Consider the following 23,659-nt stretch of genomic DNA (forward strand, 5'->3'; position numbering starts at 1 on the left):
CCAGCATCTTCCTGTGCGTCGCTCTACGCCTTGCACATTCCGCTTTGGCGGGTGCTTGCGTCTCTGTGCATGGGTGTGCTCCTCTTGGATAACCCGCACTGCCGCCACTGAAGCGGCGCTCGTGGTGAGAGAGGGAGACACCGTGCGTGGACGAGTTGGGACTCGCTTTGGTTCTCTCTCCCTCCTCGTGTGTGTGTGTCTCGGTGTCCGTGTGCGCTATCTTCGTGGAGCTTTCGCGCACAACACCCACTCACTCGCCTCCTCTACTCTCCACTCTTCCTCTCCTCCCCCCCCACCCGTCTTCTCTTTTCTCACCTTCTCTCTCTCCCCCTTCTCACCTCCATCCGCTCTCTGGTGTGCGTCCTCCTCACAATGCTGCTGCGTCTTGTCGCTGCTTCCACCCTTCTTTATTCAGGCCCCCCTCCCCTCCCTCCTCCACTGCCTCGCCATCAATCACATCTCGCGCTCAAAAGCGATCACCGCACACGCCATACAAGCGCGCATGCAGCGCGACACATACACAAACACACACACACACACACACTGCTCCTTCACCGCTCTCCTCCACCGTAAGCATCACTTGCGCTCGCTTCGCTGCCCGCCACCGCTGTGTCCGCCATCTGTCTCACAGGTGCGCACGCGCACACGCCCTCTCTCTATATCTGTGGAGAGGGAGAGGGATTCACTCTTTAACGCATGTACGCCATCATCACCACACATCCTACCCGCCTCTCTCTTGACGACTGATGGCTGGCCGCTGTCGTCATCGTCGCTGACTATCGTTGTATTCGTCGCTCGGCTCTTGCGCTCTGCCGCTATTTTGGCAAGCTCGGGCACATACGCGCACAGCACAACCTTCACCCCTGTCTGTCTCGCTGTCGCCAGCGAACGCTTAGGTGGCATCGTGCACCCGCTCCTTCTCTTCCCTCCCTGTCGTGTTAATGTGTTATGCCTCTGCCCCCGCCTCAGCATGAAGGACGACATCAGAAAGCGGCGCGTCACGCTCCCCTCAAAGCGAAGGCGCCACGTCAGTGTGGCGTGCAGCACGAGCACGCCCGCTCCAACCAAGAGCACTCGATCCCATACATCAAACCTGAAGAGGGGCCCCACCTCCACTACGGACACTTTCACACCGCGGAGGAAGAGTGGAAGCCGCAAGCGCCCACACAGTGGCAGTGCGACATTGAGTGGAGGAGAACCGGCAGCACAGCCGCCGAGCGCCCGAAGGGCTCGTGGCGCCCCCGTCGCGACAACCGGCGCTTCTGAGGGCATCGAGACTGTGGATGTCGCGTCTGTGACCAGATACTGGAGCAGCGACTGTCGCCGCATTCCGAGTGCGAGCAGGATCGACTCGGCCTTGATGGCAGCTGCAAGAGGGAGCAGTAACCGAAGCTTCAGCTCAAGCAGCTCTGCCACGTCGGCCCCCCTGCTGACTTCTGCGGGGAATTCGGCCAGCAACAGCTGCTCCGTGATCAGCAGACGAAGAGAGGACCCCTCGCCAGGCTCTCCTCGGGTCTCCCCTGGGCCACTCCCAGCTGCCGCCAGCGCCCTCGCCTCCTCCGTCGATGGCAAAGTGGCGCAGCTCTGCCGCACCCCCGTCACTGCCTCTCCCCCCGCCGCCCCCCTGCATGCTGCCTTCACCACGCCGCATTTTAGCGGGCACACACGCGGCTCCGGCAGCGCACCTGGTGGCGTAGGCTCGAAGGGCCCGCCACCCCGCCACATTAGTAGCCCAGGCAGTGGCAACTTGGATACGGACGCCACCTCCTCCTCCTCCTTCCGCGCTATTCAAAACCCGACGAGCGCGCGGGCGGCGACGCGGGTGCCCTCCCCGTTGCCGGTGATACAGCAGCGCGGCGGCGGGATGCGACGGCGTCTATCTTTCGTGCCGGAATCGCCAGCTGGTGCGTCGCGGGGCCTCGACACGCCTGGTGTCGTCAACGACGCAGACCCCGCTCAGCCATCGCCAGCCTCGGGAGTTTCATCCACGAGCTTCCCGCTGGTCGACACGCGGTACATGCAGCCACCTCCTGCGGCCCAGCCGCCCCTGCACGCGCTCGCTGCCGCAGCTTCGATGCCAGAACTCGACATGCCGTCGGTGAAGACGGTGTCCACCGCATGCCAGCCGTTGCCGCCACCGCCACTGGTACATCAGCGACGGCAGTCTATGCCGGCACTCGAAGACGGCCAGCGTGGGGCCTGGGCTGTCAAAGGCAACTTGGCGCCTGCGGGCTCCCCGCTCTCCTTCGGTGCGAGAAGCTCGTCCCTCATGAGCGCCTCGCGGCCGTCGAGCGGGAGCGACCGCCGCAGTCCCAGAGAACGCAGCGACGGCGGCCATCGCGCGGTGGTCTTCCGGTTTTCTAAAGCAGAACAAGAGGAGGGTGCGGCAATGACGACCCCGCAGCGAGAGCAGCAGGAGAGCGGAGAAGGCGACTCCACACCCCAAAGCAGACAGCTGCTCGGGCAGCGCGACCACTCGATCAGCAACTCGATGTGCTCCCTCTCCATAGCCTCGGCAGCAACGTCGATGGTGGACAAGCTGCCCCCTCCACCGCCTCCGCCGCCGGCGCCGCTGTCGATTGGGAGAGGAGTTAAGACCGGTGGGGGAACACCGCCGCCGCAGCCCCCTCGCGTAAGTGTTCCCACGAGTCAACTTCTCCATCAATTCGACGGTTCAGAAAGTCGCGTGCGCGCGCCGTCTGGGGTTCACGGAAGAGACTACGTCGGGAACGACAGCGCTGGCGGCAGCGTCCTTGACGCGAGCATCTCCAGCAGTCCTCGCAGCAGCCCCGCCTCTTCCTCATGGCGGGAGAGCACTGGCCACGTAAAGCCCTTCGTGTTGTCGCCTGTGACGAGTCCGCCCAGATCCCTAACCAGCAGCATCCTCGTCCCCTCTGCGGCCGTGCCAAGCACCAGCGAGGACAGTGCAATTGTCTCCGACGCGAATGGGCTGCCGTCCTACTCTGGCGCGCGCCATAGCGGGGCGGCGTCACAAGCGCAGCCGTCGCACTACCCCTCAAGCGCCACCTCCCTCCACAGCGCACTGGTGAACGTGCAAAGCATGGACAGCGCCGACGGCGTGGAGGAGGAGGAGGAGGAGAAGGGCACGCTTGGACTCCGTCAAGCAGTGGCGCCGCCGCTCTTGCTGCCGACTCGTTTCTCCGCGTCAGCATTGGTGTCCGCCAGTGCGGCAGCATCGTCGGGCGTGAAAAACGACGCGCTCGACGCTGGCGTCGATAAGCGGGCAGACGCCGAGCCAATTGCCATCGATGGCGCCGCCGATATCGTGGGTGAGTCAGCGCAGTCCTCCGAATCGTCGACGCCGCGACCGCAACCGTCCTCCATGGCCGTCAAGACTACCCAAGGCGCAGGCAAGTCCGATAGCGACAAGGACCACACCTCCAAGCCCAGCAGCGGCGGTGCCTCTGGCAAGGGCAAAGCACTGATTGCGGCAACCATCCTGCAGGCGCCGTTGCTCGTGAGCAGTGAAATCTCCTCTCACGCCCGCCTTTCGAAGGCACAGGCGCTCTCGCCTCGTCAGCAGGAGCTGGCGCAGTCGTTTCGCAATCGCATCCAAGTAGGCGTACACCCTCCCCGTCGTCAGCGGTCAGCTCAGCTCGTGACCTCAGCTTCGCGCGACCGGCGTCGCAGCATCGGCGGCAGCACCGCCAACAGTGACACGAGCCGCTGCTTCGGTGCAGGGCGAAGCGGCAGCACCAGGCGACGAGAGAGTAGCTTACGGCGCACGAAAGGCCAGTCGATACAGCAGCCTGTCGCCGCGCTGTCCTTCATCGCAGTTTCCGTGGTTGCCGTCGCGTATGCGAAGCTCCTCAGGCCTGTGCATGCCTTTCGCGTGCGTCGTCGTTTCGATGAGGTGATAGCGCCTGCCGCCGCGTACCGCATCCAGTGCAAGTGGCGGCGGCGCCTGCAGCTGCGCAGGGTGGAGCAGAAGACGGCCGTGCAGCTGCTCGTGCCGTGGATGCGGTTCCGGCTGCAGCGCTTGCGCCGCGCCAAGGATACAAGTGCGCGTCTGCTACAGCGCGTGTTTCGCGGCGAGGTAGTGCGCTCCCTTCACCGATACTTGTATGAGCAGATAAAGCGCAATCACGCTCTCGACGTCATTCGCCGCTACGTGCAGCGCTGGGAAGCACAGAATCTCTACCGTAGACTGCAGATGCAGCGCGATGAGCGGGCCATCGTGGTGAGTCAGTGCGTCCAAGGGTCCCTGCAGCTGCTTCGGGCAGAGCAAGTCGAGTGGAACGCCATCGTGCAGGACGGCGCCGAGACACTGCAGAACAGGCCGTGCGTGCGTACGCAGGACTGGGTGGAAGGCGTGGCCGCGCTGACGGGGGTTGTGCTCGACCCGCGCGCGTCGAACCGCATCCGCTCACCAGAGGCGAGTCCAGTGGTGTCGACCAGGGCAGGGCCGACATCTACGGCGCAGCCACGCGAGTGTCTTGCTGCGTTTGCGCGGCTGGAGCATCAAATGTTCCGGTTCCGTGGCATCAAGGACGATAAGACGGCGAGCAGTAGCGACGGCTCCGTGGCGGCGCACGATGACGACGACCACTCGTACACTGCGGCGTCGACGGCGGGCGACGGCGCATCTGACTCGCCGACATCATCGGGTTCGCTGGCCACGGAGGACGACTTGGTTACCGCTTACCTACAGCTTCTTTGCCGCACCGAGGCCGCGGAGCGGGTGGCGCTGGAGCGTCGGTTGCTGGACGAGCGCCAAGAGCTCCTGCGCGAGCCGCTGCTGCGGTGCAAGGCTATCTTCTACGCCACCGCGATGCGGGTTCCACCACTTTTCTCGCCTCTGCTGCTGAGCATGCCATCTGATTTACTGCTGCTCCAGGCCGCTCGTCTCTTCAAAGCGGAGCGAGAGGCGCGATGCGAGATCATTCAGCTGTACGAGTCGATGCCGCTCGCGTGTCTGCGCCGGCCCATGCTGAGCCCCGCCGCGAAGGCTCGCCACAGCGAGCTCGTGCGGCTCTTGAACGGCGTGGACGACCCGTGGAGTGACGCGGAGCGTAGCGAGCGACGCTTTTACTGCGAGACCGTCGCCTACAAGCACCTTGCCAGCAGCACGAGCAAGCCGGAGGGCAGCGACTCCCTCTCCCACACACCACAGCCGTCGTCGATCCCGCTCGGTGCCGACGACGCCGACAGCGTTCCCTGCCCTCGCTTGGCGGGTCCGTCGCACGGGGCGACGCACACCAACGGTGATGACTCTGTGCCACCACTGCGGCCCCTACCGCGCCCAACCTCCTACGGCACTCCGAGCGGACTGCGAGTCTGCATGAGTGTCACACCACGCATACACTATTACGCCAACTCTCTCGTCACGGCATCTCTGCCGGCGCACGAGACGCTCCTCTTGCCACCCTCCAACAACTTCGCGACCTCATTGGCGCCAGAGGGCGGCGGTGCCGCGGCGACGGACGAGGACGACCGTCACGCGAACAGCTTTCGGGCCAGCGGGCACCGCGAGAGAAGCGAAGCGCAAAGCAAGACAGCGATCCCGTCGCCGCACCGCCGCCCACGCGGACCGCCGCTGCCGCTGCTGCGAAAACTGCTGCAAACTCCCGCCCGCGCACGCAGCAGCGCCTCGCGTCCGTCATTCCGGCGAGTCCCGGCCACCCCTGCGCATCTTCTCAAGAATAGAGAGGGAGCTAGTGGGCCGTGGCCACCCCTGCTGAGCACCTACCCGAACACCACGCACTTCTGGCTTGTCGGTATCTGGAGGCCGTCGACGGAGCAAGAGGGAAGAGATGCAGAGGTTGGTACTGCGGGGACTTCTCAGCGCTCTGCCAACGACGTCTCGCAAGACGCTGACGCAGGAGTCGCGTCGCGGCTGCCCTCCCCTGCCATCGCGGAGCGGGGGCGCTGTACCACCACGGCACACGCCACATCGGCGGCGCCGCTACTCCGCGCAAGCTTCGTGGGGCGCACTCCCACAGCCCAACCTGTCGGCGCGCCCGATCCGGGATTCATTCCCTTGACTACAACAGTAGGGTCGATGCCCAAGACGCGGTGCTCCACCGCAGCGCCGCGAAAGCCCCTGACACCGCCTTCGATGTTGCAGGAGCTTCCGCTGTGCCGGCGCCAACACAACGATACCCCCATCTCGGCGCGAGTTGACAAGGACACCTCCGGTGATGCCGCGTTGCTCAGCGCCCCAACACCCAACTTCTCCAGCGCTGCTGTTTCGATTGCGCTTCCGATTTCCACCACAGCCGCCTCAACGGCAGCGGAGGCCGCCAATCACCGCAGAGCGGCACGGCGATCTTCCGACTGCAAGCACTCTCTCCTCTACATACCCCTCTCCATGCGAAGCGAGGTGCACGATGGCGACGTCGAGGTGGCCGGTGCTGAAGCGGATGCTGAGCTGCACCAAGGGCAGCAGCAGCAGCCGTCCACAACCTCAGCAGCATCGGCAGCACAGGCTTCCACGCCGTTAGCGGCTTGCCGAGTCGAGGCAGTCGACTTTCCGCGGGCCCCGGCACTTTCCTCGTCTGCATCGACTGTGGCAGAGAGGAGAGCCGACGGCTGGAACCGGTTTCCCCTCGCCCCGCAGCGGCTCCGCCCACCCACGCCACCGCCGCGTCAATGCCATACCGCGCAGTCCGCGGCTCATATGGGCGAAGCGCCGGAGAGAAGTGCTGCGCGCAGCATCGTCGCTGCCAACCCTGCCGATCGCGCTGGCCACCTTGTCTCGCACAACGGCCCTGCCTCTGCAGCGTCTTTGCTCAGCCTCCATACCCATGGACCTCACCACTGGGCTGCAGTCCACAGCGACGGCAGGAAAACCAATGCAATGGACGTGAAGAGCAGCGGAATTAGTAGCAGTGATGCTAACCGGGCCATGACGCCGGCCGTCAAGGCGCTGCTAGCACCAGCGGCTCCCGTTGCCGCCGCCGTCGCGGCCGAAACGCAACCTCTGTCGCTCTCCCAGGGATGAGTGCGCACCGGTTACCTTTAGTGAAAGCAGTGACGCGTGCGCGAAGTGAGCCTGTACGTGTTCAGGCGTATGTAGATGTGCGTGTCTGTGGATTTTTGCTACAACTCGCGTGTAAACTAGAAGCGGGCCCGTCAGAGGTAGCAGACCTGCACCCTCCCTTCTCTTTCTCGGCTGCTTCTCTCGACGCCCCTCACTACCGCGTGTGTGGACCTGGTTCTTGCCTTTTTTCCTGTTTTGTGCGTGTCCCTCTCCCTCCACTGACTGCAACCGCGTGGGTGTGCGTGCGTGCGCGTCTCTCCTGTGCGCCATCTGATTGCCGATGTATCATAGAGGAAACACTCCTCGCACCTGCACAGGGACTAGATTCACGGTGCGTATGTGTATGTGTATGTGTGTGTGTGTGTGTTGGTGTGCAGGAGGAAGACGAAAGACGTCGTGGGAAACTTTATGCATCCCTTACACACACACGCAACGGTGAGAAACACACATGTGGGCACGCACGCGCACAGTCTTCGCGCCCCGCCACCTCGAAATGTATGCACATATGTATCACTGGTGCCTCTACGTGTTTTATACACACGAGCACGCTACGCCTTTGTGTGTGTGTGTGTGTTTTCGCGCCTCACCAGCAATACCTGTGACAAACGCCAACGCAACACTCGCCCCTCCCCCTCCGCCGTGTGTATGCGGGGAGGGGGGTGGGTGAAGGAAAGAAGGCCGCTGCGCACGCGTGCGTCTCTCCACCTCGTGTCCTTGGCGGCCCGCCCCTGTCTCTCCCTCCATCTCCCTCTCCCCATCTGTCCAATGGCGGTGGTGAGCCTCTACCTACCTTCGGCCTGCTCGTCCTCTGAGCATCCCCTCCTCACTCATAGCGCGCCTTCCCTCCCCCTACTCTCTCTCTTCCTACCCACATATGCACACATACCTATATATTTGTGTGTACGTATATGCGTGTCCACACCAATCGCAGCAGACGACGCACAACGACTACCGAACGGAAAATGGTGAATAGACGCATCGCCAAGGGCCACCGGCTGGCGCGCAAGAAGAAGCTGAAAACAGCAAAGAAGTCCTCGGCAGATGGGCCTGCCGCTCGCGCGGGTGCCGGCAAGACAGCGGGGAAGCCAAGGACGGCTGCCACGCGAGTGCGTGTTGTGAATGGTGTCAGCAAGAAGCAGCAGCATTGCTTTGGCGAGATCGCGTCGCTGAAGAAGCAGAAGAGTAAGCTTCTGAAGCAGCAGGCAGCGGAGCGGATGGTGCTCAAGGAGCACTTGCGGGACCTCGAGGCCCGCAAAGAGCGCACTCGCCGCGGCGAGACTGCCAAGGCGGAGCGCCGAGAGCTTGCCAAGTACATACGCCAGCTCAAGCAAGAGCAGCAGGTCAAGCACGCCTCTGAGCTTTCGAGCCTGGAGGTGGAACTGAAGCGGCTGATCGGCGAGCGCGACAACGTGCGTGCGGCACGCGCGGCAGCAGGCATGAACAAGGACGACGCCGACTGGGAAGACGTTGGCGACGCAGATGACGACGACGTCAACGAAGATGAGCTACAGCGCATGTTCGCGCATCTTACAATGTAGGCTCTCCCTCTCCCCTTCCCCTCTGCCGTCTGCACGCCCTGCTGATTCGTGTCGCGTTTTCATTAGTGGCTGTGTGTGTGTGTGTGTGTGTGTGTGTGTGTGTACTGGACTGTGCTGGTCTGGAAGAGCTTGGAAACCGAGTGGGGAAGGGGCGGCAATGTGGGCGGCGCGTTCTCGTTTCCGTTCTCCAAACAGCCGCTGTTGCACGTGTATCGGTTATGGGTCGGTGCTCCCCCAGCGCTGCTGTGCCTGCCCCTGTCCCCCTCCTCACCACCACAGTCCTTCCTTCGATTGCCCCACGACCGCATTTTTGTGCTGTGTGCCCTACATCGAGTAAGCGATAATGCCCCCACCCTCACCCCCATCCTCATCCGTTCCCTGTCTCTCCGTCTTCTCCTCTTATAAACCAGGAGTAACGTTAGGGTGAGGTTGAGGCAGGGAAGCAGGCGAGAGAGTTCAAGGGAGGTGCGGAGCACAACAAAGGCATCGAATCGAAAACAAGTCGCATGTGCGTGTGTATGTGTGTGTGTCCGTCACGGGTGCAACGAGGCGTAGACTGGCGAATGGTCAGAAAAGGGCGGCAGAGAAGCTTAGGCAACAGAGAAGGCCGATGCTGTTGCTTTTCGTTCACGGCTTTGTTTTGAGACTGCCTCCCTCAGCCGTGGGGCTTCACGAGCGCCGTGCCTCTTACACGCCTTTTCCCTCTCATGATACCTGGCACGCGTGTACGTCTCTATCGATATATGTACCCTCCTTCTCGCCTCCCTCTCTCTTTGGTTTCTCTTCCCATACCCGCTGAACGGTGCTGGCGGTGCCTCCTGTGTGTGCGTGTCTGTCTGTGTGCAAGTGTTCGCCTTTGTTTTCCCAAGCCGTCTACCGCGCAGCACAAACCGTTTCTACCCCTTTAGCGAGCGAGTGACTCATTGGTCCCGACCCTGGAGCACAAACACACACACACACACACACGAACCGTTCGTCGCGTGACGCACTGCGCCCGTCTGTGCCTCCCCATCCCACTCCCACCCCCAAACATTTCTCGCTCGAGCACCAGGCATCTCGTCCGCTTTCGTTTTTCGCTTGGGTTTCCTTTTGACCCCCTCCTTACTGTCCCACGCATTGCAGTGCCTTCGTGTGTGCGTGTGCGTGTTTGGACGGTGTTGCCCCAGTCCCCACCTCCATCGCCTGCCAGCACCCAACACGGCAACCTTCCAGCAGCAGGTCTCGAGCTGCTGCTGCCTCTCCTCATTTGTCTGCCTCTACTCTAGTGTTGCTTACTTTCTTCCTCAATATTCTCTCCTCCCTCCTTCCCATTATCCCTCCATCCCTCCCCCCTCCTCTCCGCCATTGATCTACTTGGCATCATCTTCTGCAAAACCCACTCGCACCTCCTGGCCGGCACTCTACCCCTTGACCCCGCTATCCTCCTCTCTCGTGTCACCTGCACAGCCGCAGTGCCTCGCTCGTGCTGTTACGGAGGCGAAGCAATGGAAAACGACATGAAGTCTCTCAGCGCCGCCGCTCAGGCGTGCGTAAAGAAGATGCGCGACGCCAAGGTGAACGAGGCGTGCATCCGCACCTTCATCGCACAGCACGTCATGGTCAGTAAAGGCGAGACGGGGTCCATTCCCGACTCCGCCATCATGCCGGTCGACTCCCTCGATGCCCTGGACAGCCTCACCATTGAGTGCGACAACGCTGTCCTGCAGAGCACCGTTGTGCTGAAGCTGAACGGCGGCCTCGGCACCGGCATGGGGCTGCACGACGCCAAGACGCTGCTCGAGGTCAAGGATGGCAAGACGTTTCTTGACTTTACAGCGCTTCAGGTACAGTACCTTCGCCAGCACTGCAGCGAGCATCTGCGCTTTATGTTGATGGACAGCTTCAACACCTCCGCTAGCACCAAGAGCTTTCTGAAGGCGCGCTACCCGTGGCTGTACCAGGTCTTTGACTCTGAGGTAGAGCTGATGCAGAACCAGGTGCCCAAAATACTGCAGGACACGCTCGAGCCCGCGGCCTGGGCCGAGGACCCGGGGTGCGAGTGGGCGCCGCCGGGGCACGGTGACATCTACACCGCTTTGTATGGCTCCGGCAAGCTACAGGAACTCGTCAAGCAGGGCTACCGCTACATGTTCGTCAGCAACGGCGACAACCTCGGCGCCACCATCGACAAGCGCGTGCTGGCGTACATGGAGAGGGAGAAGATCGACTTTCTGATGGAGGTGTGCCGCCGAACGGAGAGCGACAAGAAAGGCGGTCACCTGGCTCGGCAGACGGTGTATGTGGAGGGCAAGGACGGTCAACCAGACGCCGAGAAGAGGGGGCTGCTGCTGCGGGAATCGGCCCAGTGCCCCAAGGCGGACATGGAAAGCTTCCAGGACATCAACAAATACTCCTTCTTCAACACGAACAACCTATGGATCAGGCTCCCGGTGCTGCTGGAGATGATGAAGGAGCACGGCGGCACGCTGCCGCTGCCGGTCATCCGCAACGAGAAGACGGTCGATCCATCTAAATCAGCATCACCCAAGGTGTACCAGCTGGAAACTGCCATGGGCGCCGCGATCGCCATGTTCGAAAGCGCATCGGCCATTGTCGTGCCACGCAGCCGCTTCGCGCCAGTGAAGACGTGCGCCGATCTGCTCGCTCTGCGCTCCGACGCCTACGTCGTGACGGACGACTTCCGCCTCGTCCTGGACGACCGCTGCCACGGCCACCCGCCCGTCGTCGACCTCGACAGCGCGCACTACAAGATGATGAGCGGCTTTGAGAAGCTTGTGCAACACGGCGTGCCATCGCTGGTCGAGTGCAAGAGCGTGACAGTGAAGGGGCTGGTTCAGTTCGGCGCTGGCAACGTTCTCGCAGGCACGGTCAAGATTGAGAACGCGGACAGCGCCTCGGCGTTCGTGATCCCCGATGGCGCCAAGCTAAACGACACAACGGCGTCACCGCCGCAGTCGACAGACAAGTAGGGGTCACGAGCAGCTGAGCAAAATGACGAGGAACAGATGTAGCATCGCACTGAGCACGGCCGACAAAACCGGTCGTGCAGGGCGGGGAAGAGTGCAGCACCGCTGATGCCCGGCGGCAAGTGCACTCATATATATGTCTGTGTATAGTTATATGCTTGCATGTGCGGGGGTTTACTGTTGACTCCCCCTCCCTGAAGAGCCACTAACATCACAGCAGCTCCTTTGTCGTGAGGTGAAGCGGCGGCGGAGGTCGATGCCTGCCTACACTCCCTCCCCACCTACGATACCCTACCCCCTCCAGCACACACACACCAACGTCTTTAACGTGTTGCTACGCAGAAATACGTGTGCGTGCGTGTGTGCCATTCCCTGCCTTATCCCATTCCCTTCTTCATCTTCTACTGGCATGTGCTCAACAATCTCGCGCGCCCCTCCGCGGATGAGGCTAGTACGAAAGAGGGGCGTCAGCATTGCTGTGGTGTTGGCAATCGCCCCCCCCACGCTGACCTCTCCCTCATTGCCCCACTTGCATGCATCCACTCACGCCACCTCCTCATACACGCATACGTCATCCTAACAAAAGAAGGAGTGCGAGAGAAAGAGAGAGTGCCAGCAGAGTGAGGCGCAACGGCCAGCGGCAGAGAGCGCATACGCGAACATCGCTGCACAACGGAACCGCTCGAGAGCAAGGGAAGCAGACGCGCACCCGCTACACAGAGAGTTTTTTAAGAGGAATCAACCTCCATCACATCAGAGATCGGCTGACGCGCATCCGCTGCAGACGAGTAAGTTTGCAAGTCGGGGTACAAGAGGGCTTGCGAAGGACAACGTTTGTGTGCGCGTGTGTGTGCTCTGTCGTATCTAATCGAGACGGCCATGCTTGCATCGTCGTCGTCACCGCGGTACGCGGACGGCGTCGCAGCAACAGAGGTGTCGGGTGCCGTCTCATCGGCCGCGGTGGCCGCGGCGCTGCCCGCATCGGGTAGTCTCTCCACAAATGCCGTGACGCGCAACTTCTCTGACCTCCACGCCCCGACGTGGTTTGCGCTGCTCTCCGCCAACATTGGGGCTCGCACATTTCTCTTCCACCCCATACAGCTCGCGATCAGTCGCAAGCGCGTGACGCGCGAAAGCACGCCGCCGACGGTCATCGGCCTTGTGAAGGCGTCCTACCGCGGCGGTCGCACCTCGGCGTACGGCGCCACGTGCACCAAGGGTCAGTACGACTTTGGCAAGGGCGGCGTCCGAGGATGCTATCGTGGGGTCGGGGCGGCGCTGCTGTGCAACCTGCTGGGCGAGACCAGCTACCTTTTCACGCTGGAGGCGGTGAAGGAGTACGTGGAGGCCGCCTCGCCCAAGCGCGCGGAGAACGTATTCGCAGCAAGCAGCTACTCCGCCGCGGTGGGGGCAATGTGCGGCGACCTCGTCGCCCTGCTCCTCGTCAGTCCCCTTGTTATTGTGTGCAACCGACAGATGACGGCGGGGTACAGTATGGCGTCGACGAACTCGTACACGAACGTGCCGCAGACATTCCGCACGGTTTGGGGACTGTATCAGAAGAAAGAAGTCGCGGCTGGACGCGTCTGGCCCGGCGAGCGCGTTCGCTGTGGATTGAGTGGTGTGTATCAGGGTCTGAGTGCGGGTCTGCTGCGCATACCATCGAGCGGGTGCTGGTGGGGGCTTTACACAAAGTCAAAGGAGGCGCTCTACGTCGTTGCTGCACCAAAGCTGGCCGTGTGGGAACAGGAGTACCGGGACGCCGCCGCGGCGGCGTCAGACACCAAGTCGGTTCCCCTGTGGCGGCAGAATTGGCTCCTTTCCCCAACGGACAACCCGCTGTTGAACGCGGTGGCGAGTATCATTGCCAGCGTGTGCACGACGCTCCTCTTCAACCCCATTGCGGTTATTCAGACTCGTCAGCAAGCCCTTCCGCCGGGGCTTTGGGAGGAGCAGACGATGGTGGCTGCTGGAGGGGGTGGGGCAACGTCCTCATTGTCGCCAACGGTGCGAAAGCAAACGTGGAAGTCGTCGCTGCCGTTCCGCCGCGTCTACCGCGTCGCCAACGACCTCGCGCGCAAGGAAGGTGTGCGGGGCTTCTTCAAGGGTTCACTGGCAAACATGTCCGTTGCCGTGCTGGACGGCATCTTCTTCACATTACTGTTCGAGTTCACGAAACTCGGCAGCGACATGCAGTTCCTCGAGAAGCTTCACACAGACTAATCAGCCAAGGCATCATAGGGCGCAAGCGGCGCGGGGTCCACCACGATGGAAGACGCGGAGAAGGTGACGGAGGGGGGGGGGGCAGAGAACTCGGCGGAGTACATCTAGCGGATGGTGGCAGTGATGCGAATTCGTGCGTGGGCTTCTCTGTGTGTATACATCAAGAGAAGGAAGCTCTCTTGCTGTCTGTTCTGCTGTTGCCGACTCGACATACCGTGTAGCGACGCAGTCCTCCCACCCCCCGCCCTGCCGCCAGCCCCTCTCCTTATCCCTGTCACCTTCGATTCACCTTCATGGCCATCCCTTATTGTCGCTCCGTATCGACTCTGTCACACGCGCGGGCACGTGCTCAGGTATGCTTTACACGTATTCATCTGCATTCTTAGAGATGCGTCTGTGCGCGTGGCTTCTAGTTTTCTGTGGTCACTAAGAGCGCCACGCACGCTGTCCGCGACTATGACGGCTGAGCGTGTGTGTCGAACGTGCTACCGCGCTACCACAGCTGCTCTGCCCCCTCCCCCCCCCCCACACACACACACTGGCCCTGAGCCTCGCTCTCTCTCTTTTGGAAGCCCACCTTTTCTTATTTTTTTTCTTCTCGAGGGAGAGCAACAGCAGCAGCAGCAGCAGGGGCGACGGGGAGGGAGGGGAGGAGGAGGGCGTAGTAGTACCTCACGTTGTCACCAGGCTCCCGGTGGTTCGTGTCGAGGGAGCACACCGCCCCCCTCCCTCTCTCGCTCCGATACCTTGTCTCCCCCATTTTACATCCGTGTGTGTTCGAGTGCAGAAATCAAAGAGAAAGAGAGGCGAGAGGGTAGCCAGAGGCGCCGTGGCTTGTCAGCAGAGGAGAGAGAACTGCTCACTCCCGCGGCCGAACGATGTCTCGTTGTGTACGTGTGTCGGTGTGTGCAGCGGTACCGCCGTCTTCCCCTCTGTCGTTGCCGCTCGGCACGGCTCTGTATGCTTGCAGGGAGTCCTCTTCGCCCACATGCATATGATGATGAGCAAAGTATCGATGACTGCTCGCGGTGACGCGCGGTCCCCAGTGCTTCTATCTACATGTGTGCATGCATGGCATGGCTGCAGTGGCGGGTGCCTCTTCCCTCTCAACTTTCTCACTCCTTCATCCTTTCACTGTTATTCACGTGCTCTTGCTTACGGGAGTGGGAGGGGGCACTGGAGCTGCGACGACGAAGAACGACACGTGACTGATCCCGGCGAAGTGGCACGCGTAGCACAGACCCACACAAACAGAGAAGGAGTTTCACTCGGCCCGGCGCCCGCAGCGAACGAGAGCAACGGCACAACATGGCTGCCGCCGGCTCCGGTCCTGATATCGAGGAGCTGGTGAAGCGCATCACTTCTCACCGCGGCGTGCGTGGGTTCTTGATCATCAACAATGAAGGCATCGCCATCCGCCATAGCTTCACCGAGGCGTCGCGGGAGCTGGCGGTCCAGTATGCGGCGCTTTTCCAACCGCTGGCTATGAGCGCCAAGACAGTGCTGCAGGAGATCGACAGCAACAACGAGCTCCAGCTCATTCGGTTGCGCTCCAAGAAGGACGAGGTCATTGTGGCACCAGATAACAAGTACATGCTCATCATCATCCAAGATGCTGACATGGACAAGGTAGAGGCTAAGAAGTGAGTGCGTGTGTCCGCACTCCGTGCATGGCGTGCGCACCTCATCTCTCTTTGTCTCTGTGTGTGTGTGTGGAGGGGGGGGGGGGGGTCTGGCTCGTGTTCTGTTGGTCTCTATGATGTAAATACGGGAATGTCAAGATGCACGCGCATGGGCATGTGTGCGTGTGTGAAGAACTGGTTGGCGAATGTGTGGTGGGACAAGGAAACGGACGAGTGCGGAGAAGCGTATGCGTCACTCATAACGGGGAAGGAAGCACTGCTGGTGCGCCTCATCACGGGAAGGCACACCACACGCACATGTGCGCGCTGATTCCGCTGCTCAGATCGTGTCATGCTCGTCCTCTTTCCGTAGCGCACTTCACTTGATAGCGTACGCATGTCCCACCCCTCTCTCCTCTCTTGGAGCCCCTGCCCCTCCTAAGCCCTGTTCCATTGCCCTCACCAGGGCATATACAGGAGCGATGAGCTGAGGTTTATGTAGAAGAAGATGTGCATATATGCGTGTATGTGCGTGTACAAAGGCAAGGTGGAATGCTATGTCGCCCATTCGCCTCTGCAACCTCCCAACGTACCTACGCGCGTGTATGTGTACGTGTGCAGCAACACAGGCACATGGGTGCGTGAGGCCCGGGAAGAGGGGTTTGGCGATGCCTTTCAGTGACACCGATGAGAGGTTATTCAGGATGAGCGGCTTACCTCTCGTTGAAAAGGGTGAACAGCACAGGCAACTGAAAAGGGGGAGAGTGCGCGATGCCGCTGCCAGAGTGGTGGTGGTTGCACCCCGCAGGCGGCCACTCATCATCATCGATCCGCCATCTCTCTCTCTCTCTCTTCTCTGCTTGCCAGTGTTTGCGTGCGTGTGTGTTGCTCTCCTCTCTCGTTAGCTGACGGCTGTCTCGCTTTCGGGCACCTCTGCACGCCCGCCTTGGTGTGTGCGGCCTCACGCCCGTCTCCGATTCCGCCCTCCTCTTCTCTCTTCTCAGCTCACCCACACACACACACACACACACACATTCACATTCGTCTTCCAAAGCCACTCGTTGGAAGACACAAACAACAAGCGCGGCGAGCGCGGGAAAGACAACGGAGCGCGGTTGTGTATATGACTGGTCTGTCCGTGCCTCCGAAATAAGCACACGCACACGCGCGCGCTCTCTCCCATTAGTCTCACATAGATCAACGTAGAGCTTTCATCCCTTCCTCCTTCTCCTTTTTGTCGGTGTTGTCCTTCGTTTTCCTCCACTGCCTTCTTCCCTCTCCTCTCCTTCTTAGAGCTCGCTCGAGTACGTTTGTCCGCCATCATCACCACCGTCAGAGCCAGCGGATACGTTGCCCCTCCCCTCTCCCCGGTACGCGCCACTACTCTTGCTGCAGCCTCATTCTCGTCTCTCTCTCTCTCTTTACTCCTTTCCTCACCCTCCAGCCTGAGCTCCGAGCGCGCATGCGTAGGAAGTCAGTAAGGTACGACCACACCACACGATCATGCGAGCTCCCATCGTACAGCTGGAGGACTACCGACTCATGGAGCCCTCGCCGTCGCCACCCGCGGTGGCGCGGATCCCTCTCCCGGGCTCTCACGTCAGCGATAGTCAAGCGAGCCACGGCATTCGCTCGGATGATCTGTTGTGGTCATCCAGCGCCGCGCGGTCCTCTCCGTCATTGTCCGAACCGCGAAACAGCACGAAGCGCACGCAGAGCCGCGGCGAAACCTTTGATCTCGTTGACACCGAGGCCGATATTCCGTCTCTATCACAGCCCCGCGTGCCGCGCAGTGTGTCGCACAGCCAGGGCTCCAGCCAGCGCCGCCCCAGAGGTGCCATCAATGTGGAGCGCTCTGGCTCTGCGTGCGCGACTGCGGGCGCTGTGGAGCCCTTGGCGACGCGCTCGGTGAATGCGCTACCAACGTCCTCTCGCAGTAACCGACGCCCTGGCTTACTTGCAGCCGTTCCTGCGCCTCTCTTCACGTGGGAGGAGGGTGACAACGAAGGCCGCGCCAGCGACGTGACAGCAGAAGAAGAGGACGAGAAGCAGTGTCTCACTCAGCCAGGGGCGCCGCGGTGGCCCTCATCCTGGAGCCAGCAGCAGAATCAGATGGGCGGGAGTAGAGGCAGCGGCAGCAGCACATCGCAGCAACGACGATCATCGGTGCTTGGACCCGACCCGCGCGACTGCATCGACTTGTACGACGACGACGTTGCGGAAGAGGCCCGTGAGAGCCCGCTGCCCTATGACCAGCAGAAGCAGGCGATGCATGCCCTGGCCTGCGACCTCGCTGCCCTCGTGAACGCCGGCACTGTAGACCGGTGCCGCAGCGACAGCCGCGGGCAAGTAGACCTGATCGGCAACGATGTTGCTGACCAAGTCACAAAGAACACAGTCGACGCATGCGACCGCGTTGAGTCGGCACGCAGCGCTGGCCACAGCAATGACGCTGGCGACGACGTCAACGCGAGCTACGAGTTTGAGCAGGAGTACTTCTACTGCCCTACCACCCCGCCTGAGACGGTGGGCCCCGGTGAAAGTGGTGAAAGGGCCGCGAGTGTGCTGCGCGGGGCAGAGACACCGAGGCGCGCCGTATCTGACTCGTCCTCGTCCTCCTCCACCCCGCGGTGGGTGCTGTCTCTCGCCGAAGAAACCCCGTTCACCCCCTTCGTCCTCTCAGCCACCGGCGTGGCGACGGCGCCGACGCCGTTCCTTCACGTGAGTCCAGCAATAAGGGCAACAGCAACGGCGGTTGCTGTGGCAACAGAGGAGCAACTGAGGCAAGGGCACCTCGGGACAAGCACCGGAGCGCAGCAGCAGATGAGGATGCCAACACAGCGTCTATCAGTCCACAAGCTAGTGGCAGCGATACTCTCCTCTACGTGCACCGGAACTGCATCGGGCACCGCAGCACCAGTACTAGCAGCGGCACCCACACCAATGGCCAGCGCCGCCGACGAGGCGGAGGACGTATCAGAGAGACGGCCGGAGGAGCCCCTCCCTCGCCGACCACCTGGCTGCGACGAGGGGATGCTGGTGGAGCGGGAGCGGCTGCGCCAACGCGTACGAGACACACAAGCTAGGCTCACGCATGTCGATCAACTCATGGCCCGCTTCGACGTTGTCGTGGCAGCACGTCAAGCGGAATTGGAGAAGCTCCGCGAGAAGCAGGCGGTGATGGCGCAACAGGCTGATAGTTACAAGTCACGAGCGGCCACTGCCACCAGAGAGGTGCGTCGTTTGCGCGAGCGGCAGCACGGCCAGGACGAGGTGCGCCTGCTGTGCAACATGATGGCGGATAAAAAGAATCGCCTGCACGTCGCGCAGAGCCAACTCTCGCGGCTCCAAAACCTGTGGAAGCAGCTACAGCTGTTGCACACCGCGACAGCAGGGACGACAGCGGGTGACGCGGAAGAAGGCGCTGACCATGTACGGAGCGCAAGAGCCGATGGCGCTACAGATGGCGGCAGCGCAGAGGACCCACGAGAAAAGGAGAGGACACCGTCGTCCCCAGCCAGCTCCGTCGCCTCCCTCGACACGTGCAATGACATCAGCGACTTTCTCGAGGAACTGCTCGGCGAGGTCGAAGACCTCGCAAAGGTGTGCATTCAGCTGCCTTCCGCCCCACCAGCAGCGGCGTTGTCGAGCTGCAACAGCATGCGCCGCCTAACGATCAAGCATCCCAGTGGCGCTGCAGATCAAGGGCTGCAGCGCGCCCAACCATCACAGTCCCGACCCACCTACACCACGCTGAACCGCCGCCTCAACAACGGAAACAACGGCTTCTTCAGTTTCTTTGGCGGGGCCACGGAGGCACATCTGGACTCGAAACCACTCTCGACGTTCTTGGCCAATCTCGATCGCCTCGCGCGAACGTCGTGGGAGCGGGAAGAGGAGCTGCAGCTACGCGCGCGGGAGCTGGCAACCGAAGAGGAAGAGGATTCTCTCAAAGCCCGTCTTGCCCTCGAGTACGGCGTCAAGCTCCAGCAGCCTCAGCTTCCGCAACACCTGAGCGGCAGCAGTGGCAGCGCCGGCGAGAAAATGGGCGCGCTGTCCCCCTTGTCGCCGGTTGCGCTGTCGTCGGAGAGGGAGGAGGAGCACCTCAGCAACGGAAGGGCGAACGGGACACCGGCCCTCACGTCTCCAATCGGCCGGCTCACTCCGCCAAACGACGCCGTCGCGGCGTCCACGGACCGTGCGACGCGTCAGATTTCCCTTTCCTCACCGGAGCACGGCCGGCGCAGCCGCGGCAGCAGCGTCGGCCCCCGCACGCCAAACGGCATCGTCCCCCTCCCCTCCTCCGCCGCCTCTTCGCTTTCGCACCACCGCGTGACCCCAGCACCGTTTCTGCTGCCGACGCTGGTGTATGCCTACCCCCGCGTGGCAGCTGTGAGTCAGCACCTTGACGCTGAGCAACAGCAGATCCAAGCAGACTACGCCGCCGCCATCGAGGCAGAGCGGCAGGGCAGACGACAACTCACCATGCAGCTGAATGACACCTACCGGCAGCACGTAGCCCCGGTGCTGCGTCGCGCCATCGATGCCTTGCGGCGACATCAGGCGTCGCTTGCGAGGCAGCTCGCCGAGCTCGGGGTCAAGGCTGTCACCATTCAGTGGGAAGAGGAGGAGCCGGAGGAGTTCAACGACGCCGCACTGCTGCGCGCGATAGACAGTGCCACGGCGGCTGGCCAGAAGCCACTGTGGGGAATTCAGTGGCGCCGCGCCACAAGTGGTCGCAGCCGCAGCCGCGCCAGTGCGAAAGTATCAACACGCGAAAAGGAGGAGGACAGCTACGGCGATGCCCCAGACAGCCAGTGCACATCGCTAGCGCGGTCGGAGTACGGTGGGCTGCGGAGTGGGGCAGCTGCGACACCGCCGCCATGCCGCATATATCGACGTACACTAAGAATCACGTGCGCTGCAACGTGCAAGCGAGGCAACATAGGAAGAGAAGAAGCAGCAGCGATACCTGTGACATCGCCGCCGCTGTCGGGCCGACACCCTCGCCAGACCACCATGCGTCAACGCCCCAGCAGCACGAGGCCAAGCACGGGTCACGGCTGCCTAAGCGCGTGGTCGGCGTGCAAGCGTCCCTCATCGGCCTCCTGCCCTTCCGAGACGCCTGCAGAGCCGAACATCACGACGCCCTTGGCCGAATCGCTGACGGGAACCTCGTCCAAGGCGTGCGCCGCGCTGCAGCTCTGCACGCATTCCCCCACCAAAGCGCTCCATCCTGGCCGCAGAAACGCCCACACCGCGGCGGGAGAGACAGAGGGTTGCGCCAGAGCTGCGGCGGTCAGCACCGCCATCGCGCATGCAGGTGTGACGGTATCGCCGCGGCGGGCCCCTGTCAGAACTGCCGTCACACCCATCGCCACGTCATCGTTCCGGCGAAGTGGCGGCACACCCCGTGCCTCTGGCGCAACCGCCGAATCGGCGATGACGCGAGCTTCCACTGCAGTTGGAAGTGGGCGGAACAGCAGAGGCTGCGCCAGCGCAGTGATGCCGCCATCACCGCGTCAGAGCTGCAGGTGTGCCGCCTCACCAACCTTCTCGGCAACGAGTCGGCAGCACCGTTGCAGCGGCGGCCCCAGGCCTCGTGCTGTGTCGGCGCAAGTCGGTCGATCCGCAGCGCCCTGCTCTTCCCCGCAGCACCCTGTTGTAGAAGACGTCCGCGAGTTGGCAGCGGCGGCCGACAGCGCATTTTCTGCCTCGACGCGCGTGAACATGTCGACCTTAATGACGGCCAATGTCTGGAGCCCCTTCCAGCGCACTGGCCAAGCCCTCGCTGACGGTGCTGTTCGCGTGGCTCTCACCTTCACAGGTGAAGAGGCGCGCCGCCGCCAAGCAGCCCAAGCGCGGCAGGAGGCGCATCAGCGGAAGTTCTGGGAGCTTCGCGAGGAGCTTGCTCGCATTGAAGAAGACACCTTTCAGCTTCGCACTCGCTGGACAGAGTTGCAGAGCACTCGGCAGAGCATCGAAACGGAGCATCGCACCAAACTCGCGGAGGCGGAAGCGAAGATGAAGAAGTTCCGCACCTTCTACGAATCACTCCGACGGGAAAACAAGGAGTGGCAGAGCATCCGCGACGAACTGGAGCGGGTGATCCGCGGCGAATAGGGTCTCTGAATGACAAGGGCAAGGTGCGTAGGAGGGAACGGCACAATGACAGGCGGTGCCGCTGCCTGTCGGGGTGCCGTCGTTGTTGGATGATGGCTTCATGTCTCTCTGCATGTGCGCATTTTGTTTAGAGGTGCTGTCGAATCGATACACGGAGGAGAGGAGGAAGAGGGGGAGAGAGATCAGGGAAGGCAGCGTTGGCAGCCGTGCCGCGTCCGCTCCGTCCACCACCATCGTCCCGCCTTTTTCTTTTTGGCCTCCTCCCGGCATGAAGGCCGTCGCTGTCGGTATATCGTTGTCGTTGTTGTTGCTGGCGTTGATGCCGGTGTTATCGATTCTTTCTGTGCGCGTCTCCCTCTCTCTTTCCCGCTTTACCACCGTATACTTTTCCCACTGCGGCTAGATGCAAGCAACGTTCTTCTTCTGTCTTCCCCCCCCGTGTGCCCTCCGTGTCCATCGGTGCCCTTTCGCTCGCTCGCCCGCTTGCGGGTGGAGACGGGGGAAGGAGAGGGGAGCGTCCATCGTCCTGTCACGCTACTCGGCAGATGTAAGCGGAAAGAAAGGAAAAGAATCATAAGGTTTACGCGTGCCCCAGTGCAAGGCGGTAAAGCGTGCCATCCAGCCGCTGATGCAGCCTGGACGGAAGTTGCGGCATATACCACGCTGCTCAAGAGGAAACCAAGCAGATCCATCTGCGCCTGTCTGTACACGCGGTGTCGCACTTTTCGCGGCTGCTAAGGTGTGTCTCGGGTCCTGGTGTGCGGAGAGGGGGGGGTGGGGGGCAACGAAAGGAAAGGATGATGAAGCGCTGACCGAAGCCGAGTGCACCTCTCTCTTCCGCCTCGCCCTCTCACTCTATGTCCGTCTTGCCTCAGCATCCGTCATGCATGTCATATGCGCCTCTCGCTGGGCACCACCTTCAACTTCCTCCCCCTCTTCCTCCTTCGCTGAGACTTCTGTTGCATGTGATCGTCGTGCAGCTGTTGAGCCGCTGACTTGTCGTCTCGCCACCGCAGACCCCCGGCCTCACTCAGCCAAAGAACTGAAAAGAAAAAAGAGAGAGCACAGATATCAACGGCTTGCTTACGTCCACGCCCACACGTCTCTACTCGAGCCTCTTCCTCTCATTGCCTTGTGTCACAAGCGCACAGCAACCAACTGCACGAAACATCTTCTTGAAGAGCCATGTCTGCCATCAGAACTCTAATCGCTGCTGTCGCGTTGGCGGCTATATTCTTCGTCAGCCCCGCCGCGGCCGCCCCTGGAGACCTGGTGGAGAACGTAAATAATCAGACGTGCAGCAAGGGCTGCGTGGCGGGTCTTCTGGTAATGGCTGCTATCATCAGTGTCGTCTTTGCGTCTTTGATGTGCTTCATCTTCTGGCCCGCTGCGGAGCTGACGAGCCGCCAGGAGGGGCGCGCCATCGCCCGCAAGCGCATTCGCGATCGCAGGGTTGCTGAGGAAGAGTCTCGCGCCAAGAATGAGGTGCTCGATGGTCGCGACGTGTGAGTAAGCCTCCCTCACCCGAAACCACCGCTATCACGCGCTCCTCTTTTGTATTGATTGCTTGTTCAGAATAGCACAAGGGTAGAAGGGACGGTATCTGCTACGCTTCCCCTTACACTATCTTCTATGCTGGTACACACACGTGTGGGTGTTCGGCTGATGCGACCTCCACCACCTCTGCTCTCTCATCGCCTCTTCCTTTCGCCTCACCTCATGTGCAGGGCTCGGCCATCGTCGCCGTCATCTCTCTGTCGGCGGCAGAAAAGAAGCAAGGGAAGGCCAGAGCACAAGAGGGCTGCGGAGGCGTCATCGCGAACACACATACACACCTGCCCTCACCCCCACCAGTATATTTCTCTACCTTGTGCATGTACGCATCTCTTCTGTATGAATGTCTTCGGGTGCGGTGCGGGTGACGTGATGGCAGTGGAGCGGGGAAGAGCCTGAGGAACGGAAGGAGAAAGGGAGGTGGTGGGGGGACGCTGTGTGGTGCCTCCTCATTACTGCTTCTTTTGGACCCCTCCTCCCTCCTTCCTCCTTCCTCCTTCACCCACCACCACGAATGCCTTTCTTCACGCCCGCTCCGCCTCCCTCTGCGTGTTCGCTGCTGCTCGACGCCTGCCACGCTCACGCACATACACACACCTCGTGAAACCTGGCGTAATGCCAAAGGCGAAA

General features: G+C 61.7%; 6 protein-coding genes across 6 annotated transcripts; all 6 read left to right on the forward strand.

Moving 5' to 3' along the window:
- Positions 1 to 970: 970 nt before the first annotated feature.
- Positions 971 to 6,964, forward strand: LDBPK_180970 (hypothetical protein, conserved; the record flags this gene model as incomplete). The annotated part of the gene is made up of 1 exon (XM_003860062.1): positions 971 to 6,964. The coding sequence occupies one exon, from the start codon at positions 971 to 973 to the stop codon at positions 6,962 to 6,964; it is 5,994 nt and encodes a 1,997-aa protein (XP_003860110.1).
- A 1,001-nt stretch (positions 6,965 to 7,965) lies between these two features.
- LDBPK_180980 (hypothetical protein, conserved) lies at positions 7,966 to 8,541 on the forward strand (the record flags this gene model as incomplete). Its single annotated transcript, XM_003860063.1, has 1 exon — positions 7,966 to 8,541. One exon carries the CDS (start codon positions 7,966 to 7,968, stop codon positions 8,539 to 8,541), a length of 576 nt encoding a protein of 191 aa, XP_003860111.1.
- Positions 8,542 to 10,025: 1,484 nt separating this feature from the next.
- On the forward strand, positions 10,026 to 11,510 carry LDBPK_180990 (UDP-glucose pyrophosphorylase; the record flags this gene model as incomplete). Its single annotated transcript, XM_003860064.1, has 1 exon — positions 10,026 to 11,510. The coding sequence occupies one exon, from the start codon at positions 10,026 to 10,028 to the stop codon at positions 11,508 to 11,510; it is 1,485 nt and encodes a 494-aa protein (XP_003860112.1).
- An 876-nt stretch (positions 11,511 to 12,386) lies between these two features.
- LDBPK_181000 (hypothetical protein, conserved) lies at positions 12,387 to 13,730 on the forward strand (the record flags this gene model as incomplete). Its single annotated transcript, XM_003860065.1, has 1 exon — positions 12,387 to 13,730. One exon carries the CDS (start codon positions 12,387 to 12,389, stop codon positions 13,728 to 13,730), a length of 1,344 nt encoding a protein of 447 aa, XP_003860113.1.
- Positions 13,731 to 15,038: 1,308 nt separating this feature from the next.
- LDBPK_181010 (dynein light chain 2B, cytoplasmic, putative) lies at positions 15,039 to 15,377 on the forward strand (the record flags this gene model as incomplete). The annotated part of the gene is made up of 1 exon (XM_003860066.1): positions 15,039 to 15,377. One exon carries the CDS (start codon positions 15,039 to 15,041, stop codon positions 15,375 to 15,377), a length of 339 nt encoding a protein of 112 aa, XP_003860114.1.
- Positions 15,378 to 17,464: 2,087 nt separating this feature from the next.
- On the forward strand, positions 17,465 to 21,475 carry LDBPK_181020 (hypothetical protein, unknown function; the record flags this gene model as incomplete). The annotated part of the gene is made up of 1 exon (XM_003860067.1): positions 17,465 to 21,475. One exon carries the CDS (start codon positions 17,465 to 17,467, stop codon positions 21,473 to 21,475), a length of 4,011 nt encoding a protein of 1,336 aa, XP_003860115.1.
- Between the last annotated feature and the right edge of the window lie 2,184 nt (positions 21,476 to 23,659).

This window comes from Leishmania donovani, chromosome 18, assembly GCF_000227135.1.
Source record: "Leishmania donovani BPK282A1 complete genome, chromosome 18".
Classification (NCBI taxonomy): Eukaryota; Euglenozoa; class Kinetoplastea; order Trypanosomatida; family Trypanosomatidae; genus Leishmania; species Leishmania donovani.